Below are 26,226 nucleotides of genomic sequence, written 5' to 3'. Positions count from 1 at the left end.
CACACACACACACACACACACACACACACAAAGACACTCACACACATAAACAGACAAATCTTTAAATTGCCTACGTAATTCAAAGCGTGATACACAGCCCCCGTTGACAAATAAGTAATATTTCATTTTTGCTGTCAAGGTCGTCACGAAGACTCCCTGGTAAACTGATCGCGCCCTGCGTAAGAACTCAGCGGGAGGTTTAAGTGGTGGTGACTGGTACTTTTTGACTGGTACTTAATGGTGATATATAACGTACAGGTGTGACCTGTGATCTATTTTTTACCTATATGAGTAGGAAACAGGCTGGTACATATTTCACTCCAAATGGTTCCGTCTGTCAACCACTGCTTTATCTAATATACAAGTTCTCATATTCAATTTCCAGTATCTCTAATCAAAGTGTCTGTAAAAGTCAGTGCACTCGGCCTCTTGGTCTCCATAGTGGGACAAATGAAGCTGTGATAGTAACGTTCAGTAATGTTCAGTAATGTCAAGTCAAGTTAAAGCCTTTATTTTTCTTCGAAGTGCTTGTTCGGCCACATGGCCGCTTTTCAACAAGGTCGAAGTAAAGTGGAGGGGCAGGAATCACGGATAAAAAGTACAAAAATAAACTTATATGTGATATGTGATATTAATGTTCTGTTGTGACCTTTGAGATGATAGATAATGCTCAGGTGAGACATACTGAAAGATACTGTAATGTTCAGGTGTCATACATGAGGTGATAAATAATATCCAGGTGTGGCCTGTGATCTCAAAATTGATTTTGTCATCAATCTTCGAACCTTTTGTTAGTGTCTTTTCAGGGGAGGCCAGATATGGATTTGATACACTGAGAACAGGGACATACAGACAGACAGACAGATAAAGAAACACACACACACACACACGCACAAACACACGCACACACACACACACACACACGCACACACACACACATACACTGACGCACACACACTGACGCACACACACACGCGCACACACGCACACACTGACAAATAATTGCAAACCTTTAAAGTTGGCGACAGGTTTAATCGATTGCGTGCAACTAACAGGTTTCTGGGCAGTTTTGCCCCAGGGACCTAAAAATTCACATTTGTCAACCCTTAATTTGACACACTTCAATGGTTAAAGATCAAAGTTCGAAGCACAAAATCTGTTCACTGATTCTTTCAAATGACCTACAATGTATCAGTGATCATATTTGCACACAATAATTGCGTGCGTGCGTGGATGTCATTCACCAAACCTAACCCGCAGGTCGCGCAGCTGTCTGATGACATTTCGCGTCTGTTCAGATGACGGTTGTTTCTGCCCGGCCGGGTGTTTGACATGCCGGCCTGCGCTACGTGTGTCGGTAGAAGTAAGACAAGTTTTTTTTTTATTAAGACGACAACCTCGGGAAGACATTCAGTGCGAAAAAAGATTTCTGGCCTTCTCTTGTAATAACAGACAATTGAATTATCTCACCTTCAAATTCTAGTATTAGAAAAGGGAATGATGTCGAATTACTATGAACTTTCATGATGTGATGTCCATAACAGGGAATTTGCATACTACCGAATCAGCACAATACTAAGAGAAAAGTAAATTCCGCACATTGTTTTATTCAATCTCAACACAACTACCAGGCTGACCTTCGTGGTGGCATGTAACAAAGCTCGCAGCAACCCGCCGCTAGTCACACATTACGCTCAAGATCCCTTCTTCTATTGTGCTGTCTGGACCCACATTCACCCTCAGGAGTCACTGTCGTCATAGCCGCTGCCATGGCAACCGTCGAACAGGCGTTCTTCTGACGTCATTCCATTCTTCCTTCCCAACATGCTTCACGGGCGCGGCCATTACGATTGTTGTCAGGTCATTAGAGATTCATACGAACAATTAAACTCACTGGTAGAAAGGCGACGGAAAGTCCGTAATTTGCTTTAACCACGTTTTGGCACGTAGACTGTCATGTCTATTCTCCAAGCAGAGGAGTGGGTCCGGCTGGTCTTAGACGCGTTTTTAGGCATTTTTATCGGGCTTTCTAATTTGTCATGTTTTTGTCTCTATGTGGGTTATAGAGACAAAAAAACTTACAAAGTGGAAAGCCCGGCAAAAACGCCTAAAGACACGACAACAACCAGCCTGACCCACTCATCTGCTTGGAGAGTAGGTCATGACTGATTCATGTTGCATTAGGCCATGTTGATGCGATTATATGGATGACATCCGCGCGCGCATCAATTTTCCTCAGTTTCAAGAAAAAATAGTTTTCGACCATACTGTAAATCGTAGAAAGCAGCTGCAAAATTAGCAAATATATACCGTAAGTTTAAAAAAGATATATCGGAAAACGGATGCTATTAAATGTCGTAGCCAAAGTCAATTCCGCAGTTAAAGAAGATGTAAAAGAACAAAAATGAAGACTTTATTGTTCTGTATACCGTACTGTGTTCAGTTATTTGTTCAACCTTCCCGTCCGCTTAGATTTCAAAATGAAGGCAACTTTTTTTGCCAAGCTTTTTTTCGCACGCCTGCATCAGCTTTGGGGTCCCCGGCCAGGGGAGTCATCTATGGTATAACAATTATCATCTACATGTACCATTGACTATGGATAACGTTACATGAAGTTAGACGAGCCCTAGCGAACTGTTGCGGACGGTTGAAGCTTGTACGACTGGATTTCAGTTTCATCAGTTTCATCATCATGGCAGAGTGACTTTGCTCTGAAGGGGGAACCCATCCTTTGACTGACTACAGTTTTTTTCTTCTTTTTTCTCTAGCCATGCCATGTCTTCATGTGATCAGGTCAGGACAGGTCAGGTCAGGTCAGGTCAGGTCAGGTCAGTGATGAATCAAGTCGAAGCACCGCACGTCTGCTTAGTGATGACGTGTGTCTGGCTTCTCAGTTACCGGACCGCTTTTTGCAGGAAACGAACTGGAAACGTCGGTCCCTGCAATCAATCAATCAATCAATCAATCAATCAATCAATCAATCAATCAATCAATCAATAAATCAATCCACGCTTCATGAATCAAAAAACTGATTCAAAATTTCATTATGGAAATGTTCAAGTGTTCTCTAATTGAAAAAAAGACTAGTCACTTACGTTTCTCCCCTCCTCACATTCCGCTTGAAGGTTGCAAACACTCCGCGCAGGAAGTAGTTCCCGAAGACGGAGAACTGCAGCTCTCCCGTCGGCGTGTTGGCGGGAAGACTGTTCTGGCAGTTGTACAGGACAGAACTGTCGCTACGGCAACACTTTAGCTTCCAGCGCCGGTCTTTCTGGGTCGCGTCGTACTCACTGTGAAACATGCAGTTCAACAGTTAAGCACAAGGGGGCGCAGTTGTACAGGACAGAACTGTCGCTACGGCAGCACTTTGGCTTCCAGCGGCGGTCTTTCTGGGCCGCATCGTACTCACTGTGAAACATGAAGTGAATTTCTTGTTTTATCTATTATCGTGAATTCCTAGCTGATTATGAATACACTCTTTCCTGCCTATGCAATTTTAATTAATTTGGGCCTGGGCCAAGCCACCCTTCCTATCCCGGGGAGCAACGTTGGAGCTAATCCAAGCACGGAGGTAAAAACAGATCTACCGACAGAAACAATTAGATGTACGTTGTACGTTTCCCACCTGTGGAAGCCCGTGACGAGGCTGTTGAAGGGGCACTGGTACCAGAGGACCGAGCCGAAGTCGTTGGCGAACGGAGACCAGTAGCATTCCCCCAGCTGCCCCAGGCCCATGTACGTGCAGCTGTAGTTCCACGCCCGATCGCCCGTGGCGCTGCAGTACCTGCTCCCGACCGCGCTGAGGGCGTAGGACTCAGGACACTCGAACGTGAAGGATGATCTGTAAAAGTAGACTCCTTTATTATTAGACTGAAATAGAAGACTGAATGGTTTATCATTCGACAATAGACTGTAATAGTAGACTCCTTTAACAGTCGACATTAGACTGGTTTATTGTTAATTTATTTTGACCGGTGCTATGACCTAGTGGGTAGAGTGTTCACCTAACAGACGGTAGGCCGTGAGTTCCATCCCCGGATGAGCCAGATGGTAAAATTGTTTTCTATGTTTTTCTTAGTTGTTTCCTTCCAGCACCTGATTTTCCTTTCAGCAGCCCTTGGGCCACACAACATTGTGTAATCACTTCAACAGGAGGCTAGTCCACTGGTAGTGGTTTGTGTTAAACTGCCATACTCTTTCCCAATAGACCCCTTTCCAAATACCGCGGCCATTTTGAATCTAGCGCGAGCGCGCGTGGTTCGAGCTCGGGAAAGCGCGGGAAAAATACACACCCGGTAAGTCCGAGCCAGCGGTAATGGCGTCCTCAATAGAAAGCAGCGTTGAGTCATCTTCGGCGGCGAGATGTTCTCCTCCTCGGTGAAATCCATCGATATATTTGCATGGCACAAGTAGATGATATTGTTGTGGACACTTGGACTCGATATCGGCCAGTAAAATTGTGAATTTCTGCTACTTTTCCACAGTTCCTGCCGGGATGTTGGGCGCGCGCTACAGTGATAGAATGCTAATATGTTTACACCGCGTGCTTGTAGTTTCCCTAGTAATGTTAGCTTAAGTCGAGAAAAATCCCACAAAACATACACTTTTCGGGCTGGGATCCTTATAGCTACTTAGATAGAAATATACAGAATTTTACCGGTCGTGACCGTAATTTTGGACGATGCCAACTTCGCCTGGGAAAACGCGCGTTGAGAGGGGGTCGTGTGTTCTGTCTAGCCTTTCTTTCTTTTCTGTCTAGCTTTTCCTTTCTTTCTTGTTACATCTCTCCGCATGGCGATATTTGACATTTCCGCTGAATGCAATCCAACAAAAAAAGACGTGAAAATGTAGGCTTGAGCTTAAGGTCAGTTTTGTTAGGAATTTAGCAGAATTTCGGCGGCTTCTTTTGACGAGTTTTCTGAAATATCAAAACCTAAAGTACGTGAGTGAAGATGGAGTGTTTTCACTTTGCGCCGTAATATCTTAATTTCCGTCGGATGATATTACAGAAACGTGAAAATATGGGCTTGAGGGCTTTGCGAGTATAAAAATTTAACGGAACTTCGGTGGCTCCTTTGACTTTGACAATATTTTAGTGCCAAGATTAGCTTGATGAAGTTCGTGAGTGAAAGCAGGGGGCGTGTTTCATTACATCACTTTTCGCGGAAATATTTTAGATTTCTACAGGATGAAACCCCACAAAAAAAGGAAAAATATCGGCATGAGGTCCTTCAGTCCTGAAGTCAATACTATTTAACGTTTTTCGGGTTCCATCCGGGCAACAGATATCTGAAATATTGCCGTGCAAAATGATTGAAAGAAACGTCAGATACAGTGGAAAACACACCTTCACTCACGTACTTGGAGTCCTCAAGACTAAATTCTTGGCATCCTAAAAGATCGTCAAAAAGCCGCCGGAATGCTGCCAAATTTGTACCCAAAAGGACATTGAACTCAAGCCTATATTTAAACGTTTTGCAGGATTTCATTTGGCGGGAATATAAGATATTGCTGAGCGAAGTCGATGTAACGCTGCACAGAAAACACGCCCCTCCCTCAAACTAACGTAATTTCAAGATGATGTTGGCATTGTCACGACAGCCAAAAGGCTCAAGAGTTATATTCATACCTAAACGTAGCTATAAGGATCCCAGCCCGAAAAGTGTATGTTTTGTGGGATTTTTCTTGACTAAGCTAACATTACTAGGGAAACTACAAGCACGCGGTGTAAACATATTAGCATTCTATAACTGTAGCGCGCGCTCAACATCCCGGTAGGAACTGTGGAAAAGTAGCAGAAATTTACAATTTTACTGGCCGATATCGAGTCCAAGTGTCCACAACAATATCATCTACTTGTGCCATGCAAATATATCGATGGATTTCACCGAGGAGGAGAACATCTCGCCGCCGAAGATGACTCAACGCTGCTTTCTATTGAGGACGCCATCACCGCTGGCTCGGACTTACCGGGTGTGTATTTTTCCCGCGCTTTCCCGAGCTCGAACCACGCGCTCTCGCGCTAGATTCAAAATGGCCGCGGTATTTGGAAAGGGGTCTATTGCAGAGGGCTAAGCAGAGTAAGAAAGCACTATGTACCATTCTAAAAGTCTTTGGTATGACTCGGCCGGGGATCGAAATTTCGACCTACCGTGTGCAAGGCGAACTAGGCCATTGCACCTGGCCATTGCACCTGTCCAGAACACGAGATATCACAACCATAGCTTCTGCTGTAGCACCGTATAAGGCCCCTAGAAGGCCAAATAGCGTACTCCCCACACCTACCCGCCCACCAAATATAATTAAGATCCATCAACAGCTTCTCGAGTTATGCTGTCCACAAACAAAGCAACGTACGAACGACTAAACAAACATACAAACAAACAAACAAACAAACAAACAAAAAAAGCACACCCTGCCACAAACCCACCTACAAACGGCACGGAAAATATGACCTTTTGGGCAAAGGTAATTAATTCGTCGGGCGCTTACGTTGGCCGGGCGATTACGTAGCGACCATTTGGAACTTTTTTTTTTTTTTTTTTTTTTTTAACTTTTATTCAAAATATGCAGACTGGCAGGATATCCTACTGGATATCCTGAATTGTTCTGACAGTAACAATTGTAGGTTCCACTAGTTATACAAAATACAGGTCACAGTTCAATTTGATCTAAAATGTCCTTGAACTATAAAATAATTGCAAGCTTGTGTGCGTGGCATCAAGAATAAACCGTCGGACAGGAATGACGAGTTTAAATAGCCATAAATATACATGTTAGGACGATTTAAAGATCAATACAATTTAAAAACGATGGTTTTTACCACATTACACGTTTAAAAGTTCACGAAAGTGACTGGTTGTACAGTTTTGTGGCATGAAACAGAAACGAGTTCTTCAGCCGTTCGGTCCTACAAGTAGGTAGAGTTCTATGGTTATGGTTTCTGAGAGTTCTGCCGGTTTGTTGTTGCCGACTGCTTGTTGTCATGTAGTGCAAGGGATGGTCTTCAGATTGCATCTGTTGAAAGAGTTTTAAGGCTGCTTCGTCACGTCTAGACTTGAGCGCTGGCAGGTGGGCTGTCGTCTGGATACCTCCATTCCCGTTGATAATCCTCGATGCTCTCTTCTGGACAGATTCGACTGTTTTTGACTGGGTTTTGTTACATCCGGCGTACACCACGTTAGCATATTCCAGAACGGATCTGATTAGGGTTGTGTACACTGTCGTGAGGTCGTCTGGGGGCATACCACCTTTAGCAAGTAAGCGAAGATAGTGGAGACGTTGTGATCCCTTTTTTGTCGCATGTGAGATATGGCTATCCCACTTAAGGTTAGAGGTCATCTTGAATCCGAGGTAGGTGGCGCATGTGACAATAGGTACTTCTTTCCCACCCAGTATGAGCGGTGGAAGGACTGGAGGTATTCTGGAGAAGCATATTCTGAGTTCGTACGACTTGTCGCCGTTCATGACCATGTTGTTCTGCGTTGCCCATGAGTCAAGGTGATCGGCTTCCTCCTGCATAGTATCGTCCGTTTCCGCGGTGACACAGGGCATGCATCTGGACAGTCCAATGTCGTCTGCGTATCCAATATTTGTAGTTGTTGCGTGTTTGGTAGTTCGAGAGGACATGTATACTAGGAATAAGTAAGGTGACAGAACTCCCCCCTGTGGGACTCCGGAGGTGACATCTTTCCAGCTGCTAAACTGACCGTTGGCAGCGACACGTTGTTTCCTGCCAGACAGGTAACTCTGAATCCAAGTGAGCATTCTTGTAGCGATTCCACGGGTTGCCAGGTGCTTTAGAAGGATGCCGTGGTCAACCTTATCGAAAGCCTTAGACATGTCGGCAAGTAAAACTCGTACAACTGATGGTTGCTTGTTGTCAAGGTCAGTTAGCCAGGACTGATATGCCTTCAGCAGTGCGCCAAAGCGGAATAAGGCTGGATACAAAGGGTGACACTGGGTATACACATAATGGGCCTTTGACAGACCACAGTGGAGCACCGCATGCAGCTGCAAGCCTTCAGTCTAGGGAGAAGGGAATGGAAGGAGGTCACCGGGAAGAAAATCAGGCCGGGACAGAGCGTGGACTGGTGGAGCTGGTGTATAACGCCGAATGGCGGTTGTACCGGTTATATAGATACAGATACAACAATGTAATTGAAACGGTGTTTGCCATATCTTAACCTTTATTTTTTCTTCGCTTACTTGTAGCCGTCTTCCGTTATCAACACCATACATCTAAAACTGATACTAATATCGAAAATGAGGTACTAAACAGTGTCAGAAGAAGAAGAATCACAGATAGTAAAGACAGTAAAACGTACCCGAACTCCGTGTTGTACCCCGACGCGTTACAGGCAGCTTCTGGGCGGGAAGAGGCGCCGGCGGTGGCCGAAGAAGACGACGAGTTCGTCCCGCCGACTGCAGAGTCGTCCGCAGAAGAGTTGTCAGGTTCCGGCGCAACTTGCCGCCTCACCCTGCTGCCTTGTACGGGCGTGGTCGCGACCGCGGCCGCCAGCAGCAGCAGAAGCATCGCGGCGGCGGATAGCGGCGACATGGCGGCCAGACAGTGCGTTGGGCGAGACACTACTGGCAATGGTTTCTGCTGATTGTTGAGACACCTTGATCTATGACCACCTAAATATAGTCTCCTAAACAAAAGTTCTGATAAAGTTCTTGGTCTTGCCAGCTGGATAATGCCCGAATGACGTGCGAATGGTCTTGGTTACAGTATCCTAGCAACGCGCTTACGTAGTCATGACATTGATGGAGATTCAATGGGAAAAGGTCGTGGGAAGGTAAAGTTGCTTTATCTAACTGTTAGTCAAGATAAGGCGTTATTGAAGACACAAATAGGGGCAAGAATAGAGGTGACTTGTTTGAAGCTTAGAAAAAGGTCCCTACACTGCTACCCGGAGATTAAGAAGACCGATCACTTGATATGATATAGTATATTCATACATTACAAATATATTTATATCTGAATGTAATATATACTTATATCTGTCTACGAAAATAGTCACATAGAAGAGATGTTGAATGAATACATGTAACATAAAGGGATGTATCTTGAAGAGATGTAACTTAAAGGGATGTAACATGAAAATATATAACTTGAAGAGATGTAACATGAAAAGATGTAATATAGAGAGATGCAACATGAACGGATGTAACATGAAGAGATGTAGCATGAATAAATAAAACATGAAGAGATGTACAATTGTAAAATGTATCAGTACCCATCCCCCTAGAAAATTATCTGAAAGACATGAAATCGAAAGAAGCATAATATGAGATTGCTGTCCGAAACATTTATTAAACAAAGACCACCACAAATGGCAAGATATTCAATTAGACTTGTGAGAAACTGATGGCAAAGCACACAGATCAAGGAGCATCGGCAGCAAATCACGCATACTAGACACTAGCTAGCATATGAAATATACACCACGAAAGTTCTTTAGTCGCCCTTTTATGTTCTACACGGGTTAGATGATAGGTGAAATAAAATTGGTGTAATTTCTTTGCCGTTCATACTTCTTTTGGAGAGTGTTTGATTTTGTTGAGGAATCGGACTGGAAGAATATTCCAAGTGGAGCCTAGCGCAATGTTTGGAACTCATGTTTAATTTGTTTCAAATTGATAACGAAAATGGGCAAATTCACTTCAATGGGCTTGTGCGCGATAAGCTTTTGTAGCTTTGCATCTCCTCACGTCGTATCGTCCCATAGCTCGGTCGTAGCTGAGTGACTGTGCCTGACACCTAGCGAGACCAGCAGGAGAAAGACGCCCGGCCCTCCTCCTTGCAGTACATGTCGTTAGGACAGGAGGCGCTGCTGCACTGATAAGCTGAGCCGGTCCTTGTGCCGGGCTCTGATGTAAATAAAGAAGAGAAAGGAAACAGAAAAAAAAATGGTTTGAGTTGAGGATAATAAGTTCATCGTAGCGCATGTGTGTCATACGTTTCATTATTTTTTCTATCATAACGCACAGTAGGCACTGATCAATTTAAAAATAATATCAAAGTAGGGAGTGAATACGCCACAATGTTTTTTCCAAAGTGTCTTCAAAAGTTTCTTCAAAAGATACGACAGAAAGTACTATTTAATAAGGGAGGCTATGCGTCAACTCTTTACGAAATAGGGCAGTTGCCTTTAAGCCACTGTCACACATTTAGGACCCATCCACAATTTTGCTTCCAACTCCCAACCACGGTCTGGGGAAGGTCAAGAGGCCATGGTCCGCTAGGTGTGACAGGGGCTTAGTTTAGTACGTGTTCCTTACCGATGCAGAGGAAGTGCGTCAGCTGATCGTCGCAGGTCCAGCCGGCCGGGCATGACGCCACTTCGCACCACTGTATGGCTGGACAAGACGACACAGGGAAATAAACAATTATAGGAGAACAGATGAAGTTACAAGCTTAACTGAAGAACTCAGCCTCGGAACTCAGCATGGACAAGAAGTAATCAACAAAAGTCAGATAGTCGACCGTGCAGCAATATGTAAGGTTTGAAAAAACAACACAGGAACATTTACTATCAGAAACATTCATAAGAGAACTGATGAAGTTAAAAGCTTAAACCTTAACTTAGACTTAAAGACTCAGTCTCGAAACGTAGCTTGAACAAGAAGTGATCAACAAAAGCAAATATGTCACGGAAGCCACGATGCACCATGTGGCAACTGTGCATCAATGTAAGGTTGGACAATACAACACAGGAACATAAACCATCAGAAATAATCATAGAATAACTGATAAAGATAATGCTTAACTAAGTCTTAAGGGCTCAGTTTCGAAAGTTATTATGAACAGAAAGTAATTAACTGGAAGTATAATATATGGCCTTCGTCGGTTGGTATCTTAACCATGGTAAAACCCTAATTTACATTTTCAGCTATGGATAAGCGGTCCTACGCGAGAATGTGAGTCACTGCCAGTCTCTGCCACATTTTAAGATGACTCGCACTGCACGAAATGGCCTCGGATCCTGACGTATTCGGACAGGAGAAACGGAATCCGGAACCTCAGATCCTTATGAATCTGGACGGATACCGGGGCCGTATTGTAATAAACTCAAATTTACCTACAGTAACCTACATATGCAAGTGGTACCCTGATGTGGTATACCACTTGCAGATGCAAGTTAATTCAGGTAAATTTGAGTTGTTCTAGTACAATACGGCTCCCGAAACCGTCCGGATTCTCACGGATCTGAGGTTCCGGATCTCCGAGTTCTCCTGTCCGGATAAGTCAGGATCCGAGGCCATTTCGTGCAGTGTTGGCTCAATCTCAGTTTTTCGAGAAAAGCAAATTCATCACTCGATCCTTTCTTACCTGCGTGATTCTCACAGAACTTTCCATCGTACCCAGCGGGGCATGCGCAGACGGTGTCGGTTCCCCCGAAACAGGAGCTACAGTTCCCGCCATGCATGCAGACGTTCTGGTCACACGAGGTGGTCTCTGTAGATACACATGTGACACAATATCGAACCGTCTTTAAATATACGAATAGCTCTCTCTCTCAAATTTGCAAACGTCTAGCGAGCTAACGTGCTGCCGTGCTGGATGTGGTCTGAGTAGCTTTCATCCGGTGCACATACGGTCAAAGGTCGTGCTGCTAATTAACCAATTTGAGCTGCACCCAAATGCCGACTGTGATGTTTAAACTGCTCTGAAAACATATTTCATTATCCATCCCACTCCCCTGCTTTCAACATCTCATATACACAGTACTTATGTGAAGCTGTGCTGCTCCATGTAGGAGGTTGCACTTACCAGGCGGACAGATGTAGCTGTGCTGTCGGAGTTTTCAAGTCGTGAAAACGTTCGAAATGGGTGTTCCGGACCGGATGATAACATCGGATTATCATACGGGCTTCTACTTTTATCACGAGGGCTTCCATAGAATGGTTCGAACACGCCTCACGTGCTCCGGTTGCACCACTGTCGAAAATTAAATACCGGATTCGTAAGTTGGAATCAATGTTGTTACATTTTTTTGTTCGAGGACACAAAATTATCTCAACTTCTAGCGCATTTTGCATTGAAGTGCGTTTTTTTCGGGTCGGTGTGACGAAACAATACAACGTCGTGTATTCCGCATCACCCTCGGTCCCAGCCCGGCCTCCCGCCGGTCGGATTACCCTCCGGCCGTCGGGCATACTTCCCGCGGTCGGGCTGGTATACCTCAGGTGATACGGACTACACCGTGTTGTATTCTGTATGTACCCACCAGACTGGCAGATGTAGCTATGCTGCTCCATGCACGAGGTTGTCTTGGCCCTGTGGCTGTCCGCGTTGTCCATCAGAACACACAACGCGCAGGGCAGGCCGGGAGAATCCTCTGCCCAGTCCAAACCTGCTATTTCGTCTGTAAATAGTAAAACAGGGATTTATGTTTGTTGTTAGGATGTATTTAGTAATAGATGGTGGCTTTACTCTGTCAAAAGTTTATGTTACTGACGATTGATTGATCACATATTGTAGATTTAAAAGTGCTATATGTGGTCATTGACGTCATCATCACCTCGCGATGAACATCCACGATATATGGTTACATAAACAAATGCAATAGAATCGTACTATTTAACAAAACTGTACTTAAAAGTACACTAAACAAATCATTAAACATAAAGACATGGCATAAATTATCATCATTATCATCCCACTTTTCAACATGACACAAATTATCATCATTATCATCCCACTTTTCCACGTTTTTCCCTTTTACGCAGAAAGCTGGTAGGCAAAGGAAATTATTTCGAGGGACGCAGCATCATTTAATACGTCATGTAATAGTATAAATATTTTTCTCGAAATCGGGTTATATCAAGAATTTCTACAACCTTTTTTTAGCATGAATGAAATATGCCAAGTAGACGAAAAAAGGTAATTTACTGAAGACGCTGGGTTGGTCGCTGAAGATCAGTTTGTCTGAAGTGACCTTGGTGCCGATCCAATGGGAGTCACTGTTGCCTGCCGGGATATGTCCGCTCAGGAACCGCTGCTTCCCGACATCCTTTGCGACAGCCAGGTGCCCGCCCTCGGCGCGACACGCCTTCTCCGCCGCGAAGTGAGTCGCAGGGGCGGAGGAGAACTTATAACAGCTGCCGCCGTCCACAACTGCAGAAGTAGAAATCAGAAATTGTTAACATGTCACTAGCCTCTACCAGGCTCCAGAGGCGGCTGGAAAGAGTAGAAACTGGCCAAATAGACAGAAAAACATGAAAGAGGAGTTAGTCTGCTGTAGGGGTACAGCTTGCCACATATTGGACCCTCTCTCCGTAGCCAACCCCCTTGGCATACTATTCACTCTATCAGGGAAATTTCGACTATTTTTCCAGCCATCCCGTAGGGCCTGGTAGGGGCTAGAATGTAACTACAAAAAGAAGTTAACTGGCTAGGTATCCAAGTAATATATTGTTGCCTTCTCCGCCGCGAAGTGAGACGCAGGGCTGGACGAGAACTTATAACAGCTGCCGCCTTCCACAACTGGAGAAGTGGAAATCAGAACCTGTAAAATGTCCCTACAAAAAGAAGTTAACTGGTTAGGTGTCCCAGTAATATATTGTGGCCTTTTCTGCCGCGAAGTGAGACGCAGGACTGGACGAGAACTTGTAGCAGCTGCCGCCGTCCACAACTGGAGAAGTGGAAAGCATCACTTGTTAAAATGTCACAAGAGAAAGAAGTTAACTGGCCAGGTATCCAAGTAATATATTGTTGCCTTCTCCGCGCGCAGCGAAGTGAGACGCAGGGCTGGAGGAAAACTTGAGCAGCTGCCGCCGTCCACAACTGGAGAAGTGGAAATGAGAACTTATAAAATGTCCCTACAAAAAGAAGTTAACTGGCTAGGTATCCCAGTAATACATTGTTGCCTTCTACGCCGCGAAGTGAGACGTAGGGGTGGCGGAGAACTTGTATCAACTGCCGCCGTCCACCACTGCAGAAGTAGAAATCAGAACTTGTAAAATATCACTACAGAGATAGGTTAAATTGGCTAGGTAGCCAAGTAGTATAAGGACCTCGACCTACATCTGTAATAAAATATCACATGTTCAATTAAATATTGAAAGTGAAAGTGGTTAAAATTACAGTCTTGAGTTCTCGAGTTGGTTAACGATATTTCTATTTTTCACTTACCAGTTCTTTTCAGATCCTTAGTATATGCAGTATAGAAGCGCATTGGTACATATTTTTTTTATACTCAAGTCAACTTGTCTCCCATCTGTTAAGTTTCAAATCTGCATGCAGAAACTCACCTGCCTCACACCTGTCTCCGGCGGTGCCTTTGGGACAGTCGCAGGTGTAGCTGCCGATCTGGTCCACACACGTGCCTCCCCCCAAACACGGACTGCTCGAACACTCGTCCACATCTGCAACAGTTTGTGGTACGTTTTGGCTACTTCAGGCATAAATGGAACTAAATATCATCATTACTTGGCCAAAGTTTCGGTGACCGTCTGTCGCCTCCCTCAGGGCAACTCACCGGTTCTATTTCGCACTGCAGCTAGGTGTTGCTGCGCACTAGCACTCCCGGCTCATTTGGAACCGCATTGTTACACTGCAGCAGCGACACCTAGCTGCCATGCGAAATGAAACCAGACTGAGTCGAGTTTACGCAGAGGAAGGTGGCAGACGGTCAACAAAACGTCGGCTAGGTGATGACTTATTGCTTGTGTACAAAGACATTTTCTATACTATAACTTTTTAACGGAGAAATGCTTGCGGCGGTTTTATCTTTACTGTTTTTACGGAAAACTTTTCACCGTGAACTTAAAATCAACGCAAAAATGTCCATTTTACAGTTCTTAAGGGACAAAATTATTGTATTGTTGGCGGTGGTTTTATTTTCTCGGTTTTCGCAGAGACCTCTTCACTACGAATTCAAAACCACAGCAAACATTTGTCCTTAGCGAAAAAGTGATGTCGATGTGGCGTAACGGTTACTGCGTTGGAACCAATAGGTCCCAGGTTCGATGCTAACCCAAAGTTGTGCCCTTGGGAAAAGCACTTTACACGACCTTCCCTGACGGTGGGGTGAGGCCCACCGAGCCACTTTGGCATGTCAAAATGTGGACCAAAAACACACTACGAATCAAAATCTTCACATTGACATCCGGATAGAGCCGTTTATTTTTTCTAACAGAGAAAATAAATTGTTTGCCGTTCATCTTCTAATTTCGCAGCGACCTCTTCACTGCGAATTTCAAGTCACTCAAATTTCTCCCTACTGCAAAATTAAATCCCCGCGACCATATTCTCTACTACGGTACCTTACCTGTGCAGAGGGCCCACAGGTCGAACTGCCCCGCCCCCGACACGTAGCTGGTGGTCTGGTGGTCCAGTCCGTAGGCGCCGTCCCCGGACGTCCACCAGCGGCGGTACAGGAACACGTCATCCAGCAGGGCGCAGTTGTACGAGTTCACCGTACCTGGGCACACCTGGGAGTCGTGACGTTTACGTTATAACGCCAAAAAAATACTCAAGTAACTGGATAATATTTCGAAACAGTCCGACGTTTTAGACAGCATCCGCTATCTTTCATCAGTGACTAAAGAAGGGACTGGGGAACAAGGTCTTATCCAGTTACTTGAGTTACCATTTTTGGCGTACCTCATTACATGCTTGTCTAACCTTCATCATTTAACTTGTAATGCGTCTGTATAATTCGCGGTCATTGTCAAGATCATCATAACTTACTGAGCGACCTCATTTGTCGAAGGCCACAACGTATGGTTATCTACCCTCCTTCGCAGGCTTCCTAGAACGGCGGCGTATATATTTTTGGGGGAGGGGGTGACGCCAGTTCTAACACGGGCCAAGGTTCTCTAATGCCGACTCCGGCAAGGGAGTTTCGCTGCTAAGGGAGTTATGTAGCCGAGGGACGACCGCCTTTCTATCCAGCCTGCTCCCGATCGGGCCCAGCAAAGGGAAATTAAAAAAGACTAAGCGGCAATCGACATGGACTTGTGAACTGCTGCGTCCCGTGGACCTCAATAAACCGCACGCACCTCCCGGCAGTGAGTTGTCACGCCCCCGTATTCACTGACCCGGTCGTCACCCGTTCTGTACGACACGTGCACGTCCACGACTATCACAAGAATACACTTAGTTTGGGAACGTACGACGTTCATACGACGATAGTACGACGATCGTACGACGATTCAACGACGAATGTGACCGGGGCCATCACCATTAGAACCCCAAATTCTACCAGGATCATGCAAATTTTGGGAGAAACGCCTGGGGGCCTATATTGATCCAGTGACTTAGTGGTGCATAACGACCCTGTCAGACATAGCTGAACATGACCTTCTCAATACCGTGATGGGGAGTTACTCGTACGGACGTCTGTGGTTGGGAGTTGGCAGGCAAGGTTGACTACTAGTATTCAAATTGGTCTTCGCCGGTACTGACTGACTATAACTATGAATCTTGGAATGGATCAGTGGAACGAATTGGAGCTAGAATAGGATACGAGTCGATTCTAAGATAATGCCGAACCAGTTCCAACTTTTGTTTGGGAGTCTGAATGGTCAGGAGCAAAGTCATGGTGAGGTCCTGAATGTGCAACAAGAGATTAAATGGAAAAATTTAATCCAAAACACGTACAAGATTAAATTCGCAGCGTTACCAACCTCGTACGCGATGACGTTGAAGGTGGCGCAGTTTGTGCTGACGGTGTCGAACGCCACGCAGTCCGAGGAGTAGAACTGGCTGTTGGAACAGCGGTCGCCACCCCTGAAGTTACACGGGTACCTCATGCCCAGCCCCTCGCAGGTCGCCTTGACATTGGCGTTGGTCATCTCCCCGGCCACACGAACCTTGTGGAACGCCAGTCCGCCAAGGGTGGTCAGATAGACCGTCTCACCTGGATGAAGTAAAGGCACGACAATCAGCAAGGAAGAATGAACATATGCCACAGAGATTTATATATTTCTTTAATATATAGCTAAATTCTTAAAGCCCAACAGTTTCCCGTTTTTGTCAAAGAAAAGGATAGCCTGCAAAACACATGCACCCCCCCCCCCCCAACATCTGCTTGTCAATCTAGTAGACCATCAAGTCAGTGGATACGGCAGGTCCAGCGTTTTAGTACTCTCCAGCTGTGGGACCGCCACCATCTTCCCCACGAACCTCCGCTTGGAGAGTGGCGTTTTAGTACATGTACATCTAGATAGATAGCATCATGATAAAGGCAAAGAACTGACCAAAACTTTATACAAAATAGAACATTTCTTTGAGGAAGGGAGTCACTAGAGACGTAAGTATTTGAACAGAAGCAATGATTGAGCACGACGTCGTAAAGAACACACTATATATGATTAAGCTTTTAGAAATGGCTCCATGTCTAAACCCTACCAGTTCATAGCAAATATATATATCTACAACAATTTCAAAACCATTATGTACGTACACAAGACCCATGCATTGGCTCGACATAGCTTATGCAAAGAAAACTGTTGCCGCGTGAGTAAACGACATGTGTTGCTTCACTGATACCAACTGCAAATTTAGCGACTGTGGCATGTCATAGTCGTCGCTAAGGGCGTCGTGTGGAATGTGGGCATTTTTAATTAAGCACACTACCACAAGAGGTGTGAATCCTGACAACTTCAGTATCATTTGATTCTATAAGTAGGATACTGGTAGTATTGTTGTTGAATAGCTTTGCCATGATGGATTGCACCATCTACGGTTGTCGAGCAGCAAAATTCATACAGTTATTATTATTACGTTCATTCACTGTTGAATACGGCTTGAACTCAACCCAGAGGATTTTCCGTTCTTATCTTTATTCAAAGTCCATAACAAGAAAGCCTTACAATGATTATGACGTGAATTAGGACTGATTTTCACGAAGAGTATGAAATATTAGGTTGGACCTGGAGGTTTGATGTACATGTACTAAGCCAAATGGAACCGAGAATATTTCCCATACCAACATTTAAATAAAGCGGCTGTAAATAACCTTTCTAAAGTACGATGAAGGTGATGGCAAATGTGTTAAATTTTGGTAGGGAGTCGTACAGGAAATTTTGAAAGAAATAGTAGGAGAAAAATATCAAAGGAAGGCAGTAAGAAGTAAAAGAAGGCCCGGGGAGAGAACAGAGCTGCTACGTCACACGTGGCGCTTCGTCCAAGCTAAGGATCAATGAGTACTCATTAAGTAACATATTATTAAGTAACGAACGGCGCAGTTACATACGTGGCCGATTTGGTGGTTTTTAGTGATACAAGGAACTGACTTTCGAAAATGATCTACGACATATTTACACTGCATTGCTGCATTTCGCATGACAAGTGGACGACAGCCACGTTTTAATGTTATTGTCGTGTAGCTGTCATGAGACATATACCGCGGGTATTGCTTCTATGGCTGGTGATCATTAGCACTTACCTTGGGACGGCGAGACGCCCACAGAAAGTACGACGCAGAAAAGTAGGAGCCCCAACATGTTTAACCTATACTGCTGTCGAGCATAAAATGAACTGTGGACCTGCATGCACTATAGTAATACTACTGTGTATCTATTTTTGTCACCTTTGTAAATAGCGATACAAGAACTCGCCGAGCGAGGTTTGCCTAAGAGTCCACACCCTGCACCGTTACTCCGGTATGTAAAACGCTCTATGCCTGAGAGTGCCATGTTCTCCGAGCGACGCACCACCTGCTCTGGCGTTTCATAAGAGCTGACTTTAAAGTAAGGTGATCATTAATTACTATTTTGAATTCCATTAGAGTTGAGCTAAGGCTTGTCTTACTTGAGGCAATCGCCGGTCTCACCTTTGGCCCACATTAATTGTTACGTCAACCAGTGTGTTACAATAAGGGCTTTGTGGCGCGACCTTTAGACTGTCAATTGGGTCCCAATTATTTCATTGGTAGGATACGCCATGGTATACAATATTAAGAGCAAACAGGAAATTAGCATCAATTAGGTAATTACTGTGTATGGCACAAACTCAAAAATTTTCGATGAAGATCCGCCGGATGATTCGACATGCTTGTAGACACAAAGGCATTCAACTTGCGCTAGAGAGTACGCTATTGCATGAAAAATATTAAGACGAACATTTGCTTTCTTTGGGTTGTTTTTTGTCTGAATTGACCTATAGCAAAGTAACTACTTTCGCAGAGTATAAAGTACAGAAATGTTTGACAACATACAAGTAAAGACAATGTCTGCTCATTGATGATGTTCATTTATTTAAGCACAGATGTGGGAAGGAAGTGTTGAAGTAGTCAGACTGCAAATCAATAGAGAAGGCTACCTAGTGTTTTTCAAATACAATTGGTTTTCTTTACACGTTGTAAATATTTCCTTCATTCTACAGATGATCATTTTTGAAATATAATTACAGGGTACAATAGTTCTACGCTTCTGAATCATACAATGGAAATTTAATGAAATAGGTCAATCATGCAGTAGGTAAGACAATAATATCCAAACAAATGTTGATTCAATCATTTTCCTTAGGTGTATGCTTCAGGAGGAACATAGGTGTATGCTTCCGAAGGAACATCGAGTACCTACAACTAAAGCTCTATATTAAATTGATAGTTTGCACACACCTACACTTATCGAGCCCATTAAGCTCACCAACATTAAAAAAATTGTTACCGTATCTAGGGTTTCTAAACTTTCTAGTTGTAGCGAAAGTTGGAATAAGAGGAATAAGGACTGCGTTTTTTTTAAATCACATGTTTTTCTGTTAAGCGTGTCTTGCGTCGTGTTCCGTTCCTGGTCCGTTGTGTTCCAATGGTATCGCCGATGTCTACAGAAGTCACCCGGCTCTGCACGAGAAAGATGCCGGCCCCTCCTCCTTGCAGTACATGCCGTCCGGACAGGAGGAGCCGCTGCACGCATAGGGCCCCACCAGCCTCGTCATTCCGGCTACAAAAAAATGTACTGAATTGTCACTAAATTCTACAGTTACGATTACGTGTGACGGGTGAGGGAGGTCTTGCATATTTACTTTGTTGCACGTATTTTGTTAAAGAACGCATCATTAAAGGCTTTACTCACCTAGGCAGATGAAATGGTTGCCTTCGTCCTGACACTGCCAGTTGAACGGACAGACGATCTGGGCGCACAGGTCCAGATCTGGAGACAAGTAATTAACTGATGTTAGCAACATATGTTTCATATGGCTTCATCGAGGGTTACAGAAGATGTTCCGGTTGATTTACAAAAGTATGATACGTAATCATTGGTATGCTGTCACAGCATAAGACCCACTTCGTTTGATACATCACAGCAGCAAGGAGGTAAAACTGAGCAGATGTAAGAAATGATGAATGTAATTACATAGAGATATGTTTCGATGTGATTTAAGCCTTTTGACGAAGATCAGTCATGGACATTTATCGAAATTGCAATATTTACTTGAAGGGGCGTGAGGTTTACGTATGTTTTAAGGATAAATGTTTGTGGATAGACTAGCACAAACACACTACAAGTGTAATCTAAATGCCAAGAATTTGACCAGGTCTTTGCTTGACCTGATGATATGGCCACATAGCTATGACATTAACTGAGGCAAAAGATACCTGTTTGGCAGTTGTTCCCACCATATCCAATGGTGCAGTGGCAGAAGTATGAGTTCGCGCCATTGTTGCAAGTTCCGCCGTTTTGACAGGGATTAGAAGAGCACTCATCAATATCTGTAGAAAACAGAGACCTTTGTGTAAATCTTCTCGGCTCAGCTCAACGACAAAGCCTATCCAGTAGTTTAACCCTATCCAGACTGGGGGGGGGGGGCTAAAAGTGCCCGCGCCAACTTTGACATCGTATTACTGCCGAACGATGTATGCTAGGACAACCAAACTTGGTGACTTTTCCTAAAATTTTGTTGGCAACAATTTTATAATAATGGTTTAAGTTTATCATTTTTTCATGTTGCCATGGCAACTGGTTTCTGACTGGCATTTTATGCAAAAATCATTAATATTTTGAAAACAATGATATTTCTCGGGTTTTCTTGCACAACTACACTAGTTTTCCTTCATGTATAACATAACATGTAATTAGATGTAACTTTCCTGATTTGATATTCATAATTTATGCTAATTTGATGACGTAATCAGCCAAAATCCAAGATGGCGGACTATATCACTATTTCAGGTATCAGCAGGCTTTTTCGCCCTTAAAATCGTCAATACCTGATATTTTCTTTATCAGAAACATTTAGATTAACGTTTTTAGTCTATTTGCAGCGTCCTTTGGGGTCATAAGTGGAAAAAAAGGATATTTAACAATTTCAAAATGGCCGATCCAAGATGGCGGATCCCAAGGGTTCGCTAACAACACATGACGCCATTCTATGACGTTTTTTTGACGTCACGTACCTACCATTGACGTTGTATGTCTTTGCATACCTTAAAATGAATAATACAAACCGTTTTGTTTAATTCCTTTAGATATTACGGGAATTCCCTATTTAGCCAATGAAATCCCAACGATGACGTCATAATTACGTCGTATTACGTCATAACGTCACTAAAATTACAGGAATTATAAAACTTGACGTGAATATCACTCCCTACAAATTTGGTCATGATACATCATACCGTTCGGAAATTATGAGGGGGGGGGGGGCGAATCAGCCCCCCCCCAGTCCCAGATATACCAAAAAAGCCCAGTCTGGATAGGGTTAAATTGTGGCATACGGCGATCTAATTGTGTCTATATATGACTATGCATTAATGATAACGGTTTTCATGATATGAAACAAATCATATAATTGAATCCACCATTGTGCTCTGTGAAATAAATAGATACAGAACAATAACGTTACCCATATTGCAAAGATCTCCCTCATATCCAGCAGGACAAGAGCAGGTACTGTAAGTGTCGTTGAAGCAGGTCAAGCACTCGCCGTTGTTGTAACAGATGTTCCGCTGGCACGGCTTCGGGTCTATGGAGGAATATAGAAAGATCTGACATCAAACCTCAGTAGGATTGGCATTATGCTTTCAAGATCCGATTGACAGACGCCATCAAAGGTATGAATATGGATATGACACTTGTGCCACTACCTGCATAGGATCTTAAAACCGTATCTGTTTTGACATATCTTTGGGAACGTAACTTACCTGTTTTCACTCACGACAATAAGAGTTTAGGAGTGAATAAAGAATCCGATGCACTGGTTTGAATAACTACTGTTCTGAAAAATGCATTTATTAATTCATATTTCTAAAAGCCTATGAAATATATCTTTCGTCTTCATACAGATAGACGAAGAAGAACTTTATTGCGCGACAATTGTAGCTGGTGCAATGTATGGCAACTTACGTACATGAGAATTAAACTATTGCTAATTGTTGACAGATATAAAGAACTAATCTAATCTATTACTAGCAGTAAAATATTCTATAGAGTAATGTACATGCTAACGCTCTAGAATACAATGTGTTGGTAACAGTATGCTGTGTCAGGAATGTATGATATTGTCTCGTTTTTGCACAGAGTTGAAAGAAAGATAACCTACCAGACTTGCAGACGTAGCTGTGTCTCTCAGCACAGGATGCGGTTTTGGCACGATGGTCATCCGAGCTGTCCAGGTAGGCGCACAGGTCGCAAGAAGTGGTGGGTTCACTGGCCGACCATTGCAGCTGACCTAGTATGAACACCAGTCCATGCAGTATGGGATGAGACTAAAGTAAATACGTGTATAGTTATCTTAACGATAATGTAGTTTAGTATGTACAGTCCTATGGTTAGATTTTTCAGTATATTGTTAACTGTGGTAATTTTTGGTTCATTGATTGGGATTTTTTAATGTACCTGAAGCACCGGATCCGTCTGCATACGTCATCACCCCAGGCGAAAGCTTCAGTCCGATCCACGGAGACACGTCACTTCCGGTAGGGATGCTATCAGCGATGAGACGCTGCAGCTCGGCCTCCTTCACATTCACCAGGTGCCCTCCCCTGTTCTGGCACTCCTGGCTCGCTTCGGGATAGGAGACGGCATCAGAGGAGAACAGGAGGCAGCCGTCGGCGTACGTGACTGTAGAAACATGTAATCACCATATATTCACAATTAGTAACACGGCAATATAGGGGAACTCAGTTCAATTTTTCAAACTTCGACTTAAAGGCATTAGCGTTTCCCTGATGGCTTACCAGGACTAGACAAATACTACATGACACTAAATCACCATATTATCTGTTTCAAAATAAAACCACCTGTTTCACACTTGTCTCCCACGTGACCTTTAGGACAGACACAGCTGTAGCTGTTCACGTGATCCACGCATGTTCCTCCTCCCAAACACGGACTGCTCGCACACTCGTCGATATCTGTTGTAAAGAGTCATTTAGTGTGGCTTTATGTCCTAGGATGTAGAAAAGTGTGTTATTCTTATATGTCACAAGTTATACTAATGTAAATCATTTTAATTTTTAATTCTTTCTGATCATTATGTTGCACTAAGTGCCTTGCTGATTAGCATAGATATTTTAATCTTGGTTTAAAACCAACCTGTTTCACAGAGAGTCCCAGTATACCCAGGTGCGCAATGGCAGGTGAAGCTGTTCACCCCGTCCTGGCATGTAGCTCCGTCCTGACAGGGGGCGCTGCTACACTCGTCTATATCTGAAAGCGTACACTAATATATCAAGTTCGGTTCTACGACATACCGTGTTGTCCATGTTGTCATCATAGGCGGTCTCTTAACATGAAAACCATGCAAATAAAGGAGAATATCTAAGATATATTTATTCTGACTTTTTGCTGTGCTCTTTGTCATTCGTTTTAAAGCTAAAAGCCTACCTGTTTCACAGAGAGTTCCAGTATACCCAGGCACGCACTGACAGGTGAAGCTGTTCACCCCGTCCTGGCATGTAGCTCCATTCTGACAGGGGGCGCTGTGGCACTCGTCGATGTCTGAAAGCGTACATTAAATCCAGTAAGTTGGATTCTACCACAAAATACCGTGTGGTCCATGTTGTCCTGTCCATCATATGAGGTTTCTAAATGAAGATTATGCAAATGAAGTATAATTGTTCAGATATATTTATTGCGATTTTTTACTGTGTTCTGACTACTGTGTTTCATTAATCTTAAAGCTAAAAGCCTACCTGTTTCACAGAGAGTCCCAGTATAACCATGGAATGTAAAGTACTAAGATACCTTACGTACAAGCTTACCTTCACAAAGAGTCCCAGTATATCCAGGTGCGCACTGACAGGTGAAGCTGTTCACGTCGTCCTGGCATGTAGCTGCATTCTGACAGGGGGCGCTGCTACACTCGTCTATATCTGCTTGCGTGCATAATATGCATTCAGCTGAATTCTACGACAGAATTATAGGAGATAGGTTCCTGGCCTAATTTGAACGCTCTTTCCTCATTCACATAAAAATCATGAAATTAAACAAAAATATGTCCATGTACCATTCGTATATGGACATGTGTGTGCTTCCATTTAAAAGCTGGAGACCCACCTGTTTCACAAAAAGCCCCAGTATAACCAGGTGTGCAGCGACAGGTAAGGCTGTTTGTCCCGTCCTGGCATGTAGCTCCATTCTGACAGGGGGAGTTGTTGCACACGTATACATCTGAAATATTTCGTTAAATAAGATGCATATATACGTAAAAGTTTAATGACATCGGTAAATTAACGGATATTACAGTTCTTTCTATAAAAACAGAAAAGGCGACTATCCTTTCGTTGTGTACAAAGTAGAAATCCATCTCTTCCATAAGACAGTTCAGTATCGCGCTGTTGCAGTGGTTCTTATTGTGTCAGTATTGAAGTTTTGTATATGAATATGTTATATATCGTAGATCTGTCTTTACGTTACTTCATCTGACCATCATGTTTTCTTGTGATAAAGTACTCACCTCGGGCGCAGAAGGCGTATCGGTTGTTGTAGTTATTTCCAATCGCAGATGAGCTACCCTCCACACCAAATGCAGCTCCAGAATTCCAGCCAGGCAGAAAGATGTACACTCCGTCAAAAGCAGGGCAACGATGAGGATCGTTACCACAGAGAACTTGGGACACTTCTCTCATTGGCCAATGACTGCAGTCCGTCAGCCCAGTTGGGACACAGTCGTCTGATGAATACAGGCAGGTCCCGTCCCCGGAACACGGCGTGACGTAACCCGCTGCCTCACACGTTGCTTTCACGTTGGCATTCGTCATCGGCCCAGAGGCTTGGACTTTAAAATAGTCGTAGCCCGAGTATGTAGCCAAAAACGTTCCGACTAAAGAAGAAACAAAAAGATACAGTTACCAGTAACGTTAGCGGGGTCAAAATAACGTTGATACCCGGGGTTAGTATCCAAATGTGTGTGTAACTTCCGTGTAGCATGTGGTATTGGAGCAGTTTTGCCATTGATTACCCGTGATACAAGTTCCCATACGTACCTCATTTACAGGCCTGTAAAGCCAATGTCTGAATAAAGAATACAGCTTAAGGTTCGGTTGTTCTCTACCCTTTCTGATTTTTTTGCAGCTTCCTGTCTACGCTGCTTCAAAATTAAAAAAATCTCAATCCGATAATGAAATCTTTTAAAAATTTCTAATACAATATTGAGAAAGAAATAGTACAGATGGTAAAATGAAGAAGAAAAAAAGTTCAGTCCTATTTATGTACGGTAGTACGAGACTGAGTGAGGATTGAGTCTAACGAAAAATCATGTACTTTGTCTTCAGAACTGACAAGTTCGCTTATGTTGGAAATTGAAATCATACAGAATAAAACGTTTAAATGAGGTTCCTCTAAGCTTAGGTTTTTGGCGTAGATACCGAATTGAAGGAGATCCACAATTTCAATTAAATTCCCAAACTGTTAAAAAAAACACGTAGAGTTTATCTTTTAGCTTTATCGTTTTATTTAGCCGTTCATATCGTTTGAATAAGTCCTGCCCCTACCTTGTGACTGGGCTTGCAAGGCAACTAAAGCCACGGTCAAGAGCTGGACCGCCCACATCTTTCTCGTCTGTGGCGAAGAATGAAGACTCCAAAATTTGAGGAGAACGTCTTCTGTGTGCAGCTGCTTCTAGTGTTGTTAGCGACAAGAATAGAAGCTAGTCTAAAGGAACCAATCAACTATTTCACGCCAACCAACAAACCACTGATTAGTGCGGGCCACAGTAGCACATCCTTGACAACACGGTCATGTGCTGCAAACTTTCCAAACATCCCATTTCAACGACTCGTTGTTTAGCCTAGGTCTGCACGAGGCATCCTTGGTAATGGCCAG

General features: G+C 43.6%; 3 protein-coding genes across 3 annotated transcripts; all 3 read right to left on the bottom strand.

Moving 5' to 3' along the window:
• Positions 1-1,011: 1,011 nt before the first annotated feature.
• Positions 1,012-8,599, bottom strand: LOC136429632 (dermatopontin-like). The gene is made up of 4 exons (XM_066419551.1): positions 8,328-8,599; positions 3,626-3,841; positions 3,096-3,290; positions 1,012-2,939 (listed from the first exon to the last, which is right to left on the bottom strand). The coding sequence occupies exons 1-4, from the start codon at positions 8,558-8,560 to the stop codon at positions 2,891-2,893; spliced, it is 693 nt and encodes a 230-aa protein (XP_066275648.1). The 5' UTR covers positions 8,561-8,599; the 3' UTR covers positions 1,012-2,890.
• Positions 8,600-9,573: 974 nt separating this feature from the next.
• On the bottom strand, positions 9,574-11,459 carry LOC136429634 (protein delta homolog 1-like). The gene is made up of 3 exons (XM_066419553.1): positions 11,339-11,459; positions 10,288-10,365; positions 9,574-9,876 (listed from the first exon to the last, which is right to left on the bottom strand). Exons 1-3 carry the CDS (start codon positions 11,433-11,435, stop codon positions 9,767-9,769), a joined length of 285 nt encoding a protein of 94 aa, XP_066275650.1. The 5' UTR covers positions 11,436-11,459; the 3' UTR covers positions 9,574-9,766.
• A 2,092-nt stretch (positions 11,460-13,551) lies between these two features.
• Positions 13,552-25,953, bottom strand: LOC136429143 (fibropellin-1-like). The gene is made up of 13 exons (XM_066419020.1): positions 25,896-25,953; positions 24,860-25,225; positions 24,460-24,573; positions 23,202-23,315; positions 22,798-23,022; positions 22,502-22,630; positions 21,806-21,925; positions 20,559-20,672; positions 20,035-20,112; positions 16,642-16,874; positions 15,282-15,444; positions 14,263-14,376; positions 13,552-13,643 (listed from the first exon to the last, which is right to left on the bottom strand). The coding sequence occupies exons 1-13, from the start codon at positions 25,951-25,953 to the stop codon at positions 13,552-13,554; spliced, it is 1,920 nt and encodes a 639-aa protein (XP_066275117.1).
• Positions 25,954-26,226: the final 273 nt, after the last annotated feature.

The sequence above is a fragment of the Branchiostoma lanceolatum genome, chromosome 3 (genome assembly GCF_035083965.1).
Source record: "Branchiostoma lanceolatum isolate klBraLanc5 chromosome 3, klBraLanc5.hap2, whole genome shotgun sequence".
NCBI lineage: Eukaryota > Metazoa > Chordata > Leptocardii > Amphioxiformes > Branchiostomatidae > Branchiostoma > Branchiostoma lanceolatum.
This window is presented reverse-complemented; position numbering and strand designations above follow the sequence as displayed.

Excerpts from the sequence above, each read along its gene's own strand:
- LOC136429632 (XM_066419551.1), bottom strand. The coding sequence starts at position 8,560 with ATGTCGCCGCTATCCGCCGCCGCGATGCTTCTGCTGCTGCTGGCGGCC. Across the intron at positions 3,842-8,327 it reads GGGTACAACACGGAGTTCGG|ATCATCCTTCACGTTCGAGT; the intron begins GTACGTTTTACT and ends CTACTTTTACAG. Across the intron at positions 2,940-3,095 it reads AATGTGAGGAGGGGAGAAAC|GGACCGACGTTTCCAGTTCG; the intron begins GTAAGTGACTAG and ends GATTGATTGCAG.
- LOC136429634 (XM_066419553.1), bottom strand. The coding sequence starts at position 11,435 with ATGCATGGCGGGAACTGTAGCTCCTGTTTCGGGGGAACCGACACCGTC. Across the intron at positions 10,366-11,338 it reads GTTCTGTGAGAATCACGCAG|CCATACAGTGGTGCGAAGTG; the intron begins GTAAGAAAGGAT and ends CGTCTTGTCCAG. Across the intron at positions 9,877-10,287 it reads GACGCACTTCCTCTGCATCG|AGCCCGGCACAAGGACCGGC; the intron begins GTAAGGAACACG and ends TATTTACATCAG.
- LOC136429143 (XM_066419020.1), bottom strand. The coding sequence starts at position 25,953 with ATGTGGGCGGTCCAGCTCTTGACCGTGGCTTTAGTTGCCTTGCAAGCC. Across the intron at positions 23,316-24,459 it reads TGGGGCTTTTTGTGAAACAG|ATATCGACGAGTGTGCGAGC; the intron begins GTGGGTCTCCAG and ends TCTTTACAACAG. Across the intron at positions 21,926-22,501 it reads CAGCTACGTCTGCAAGTCTG|ACCCGAAGCCGTGCCAGCGG; the intron begins GTAGGTTATCTT and ends ATTCCTCCATAG.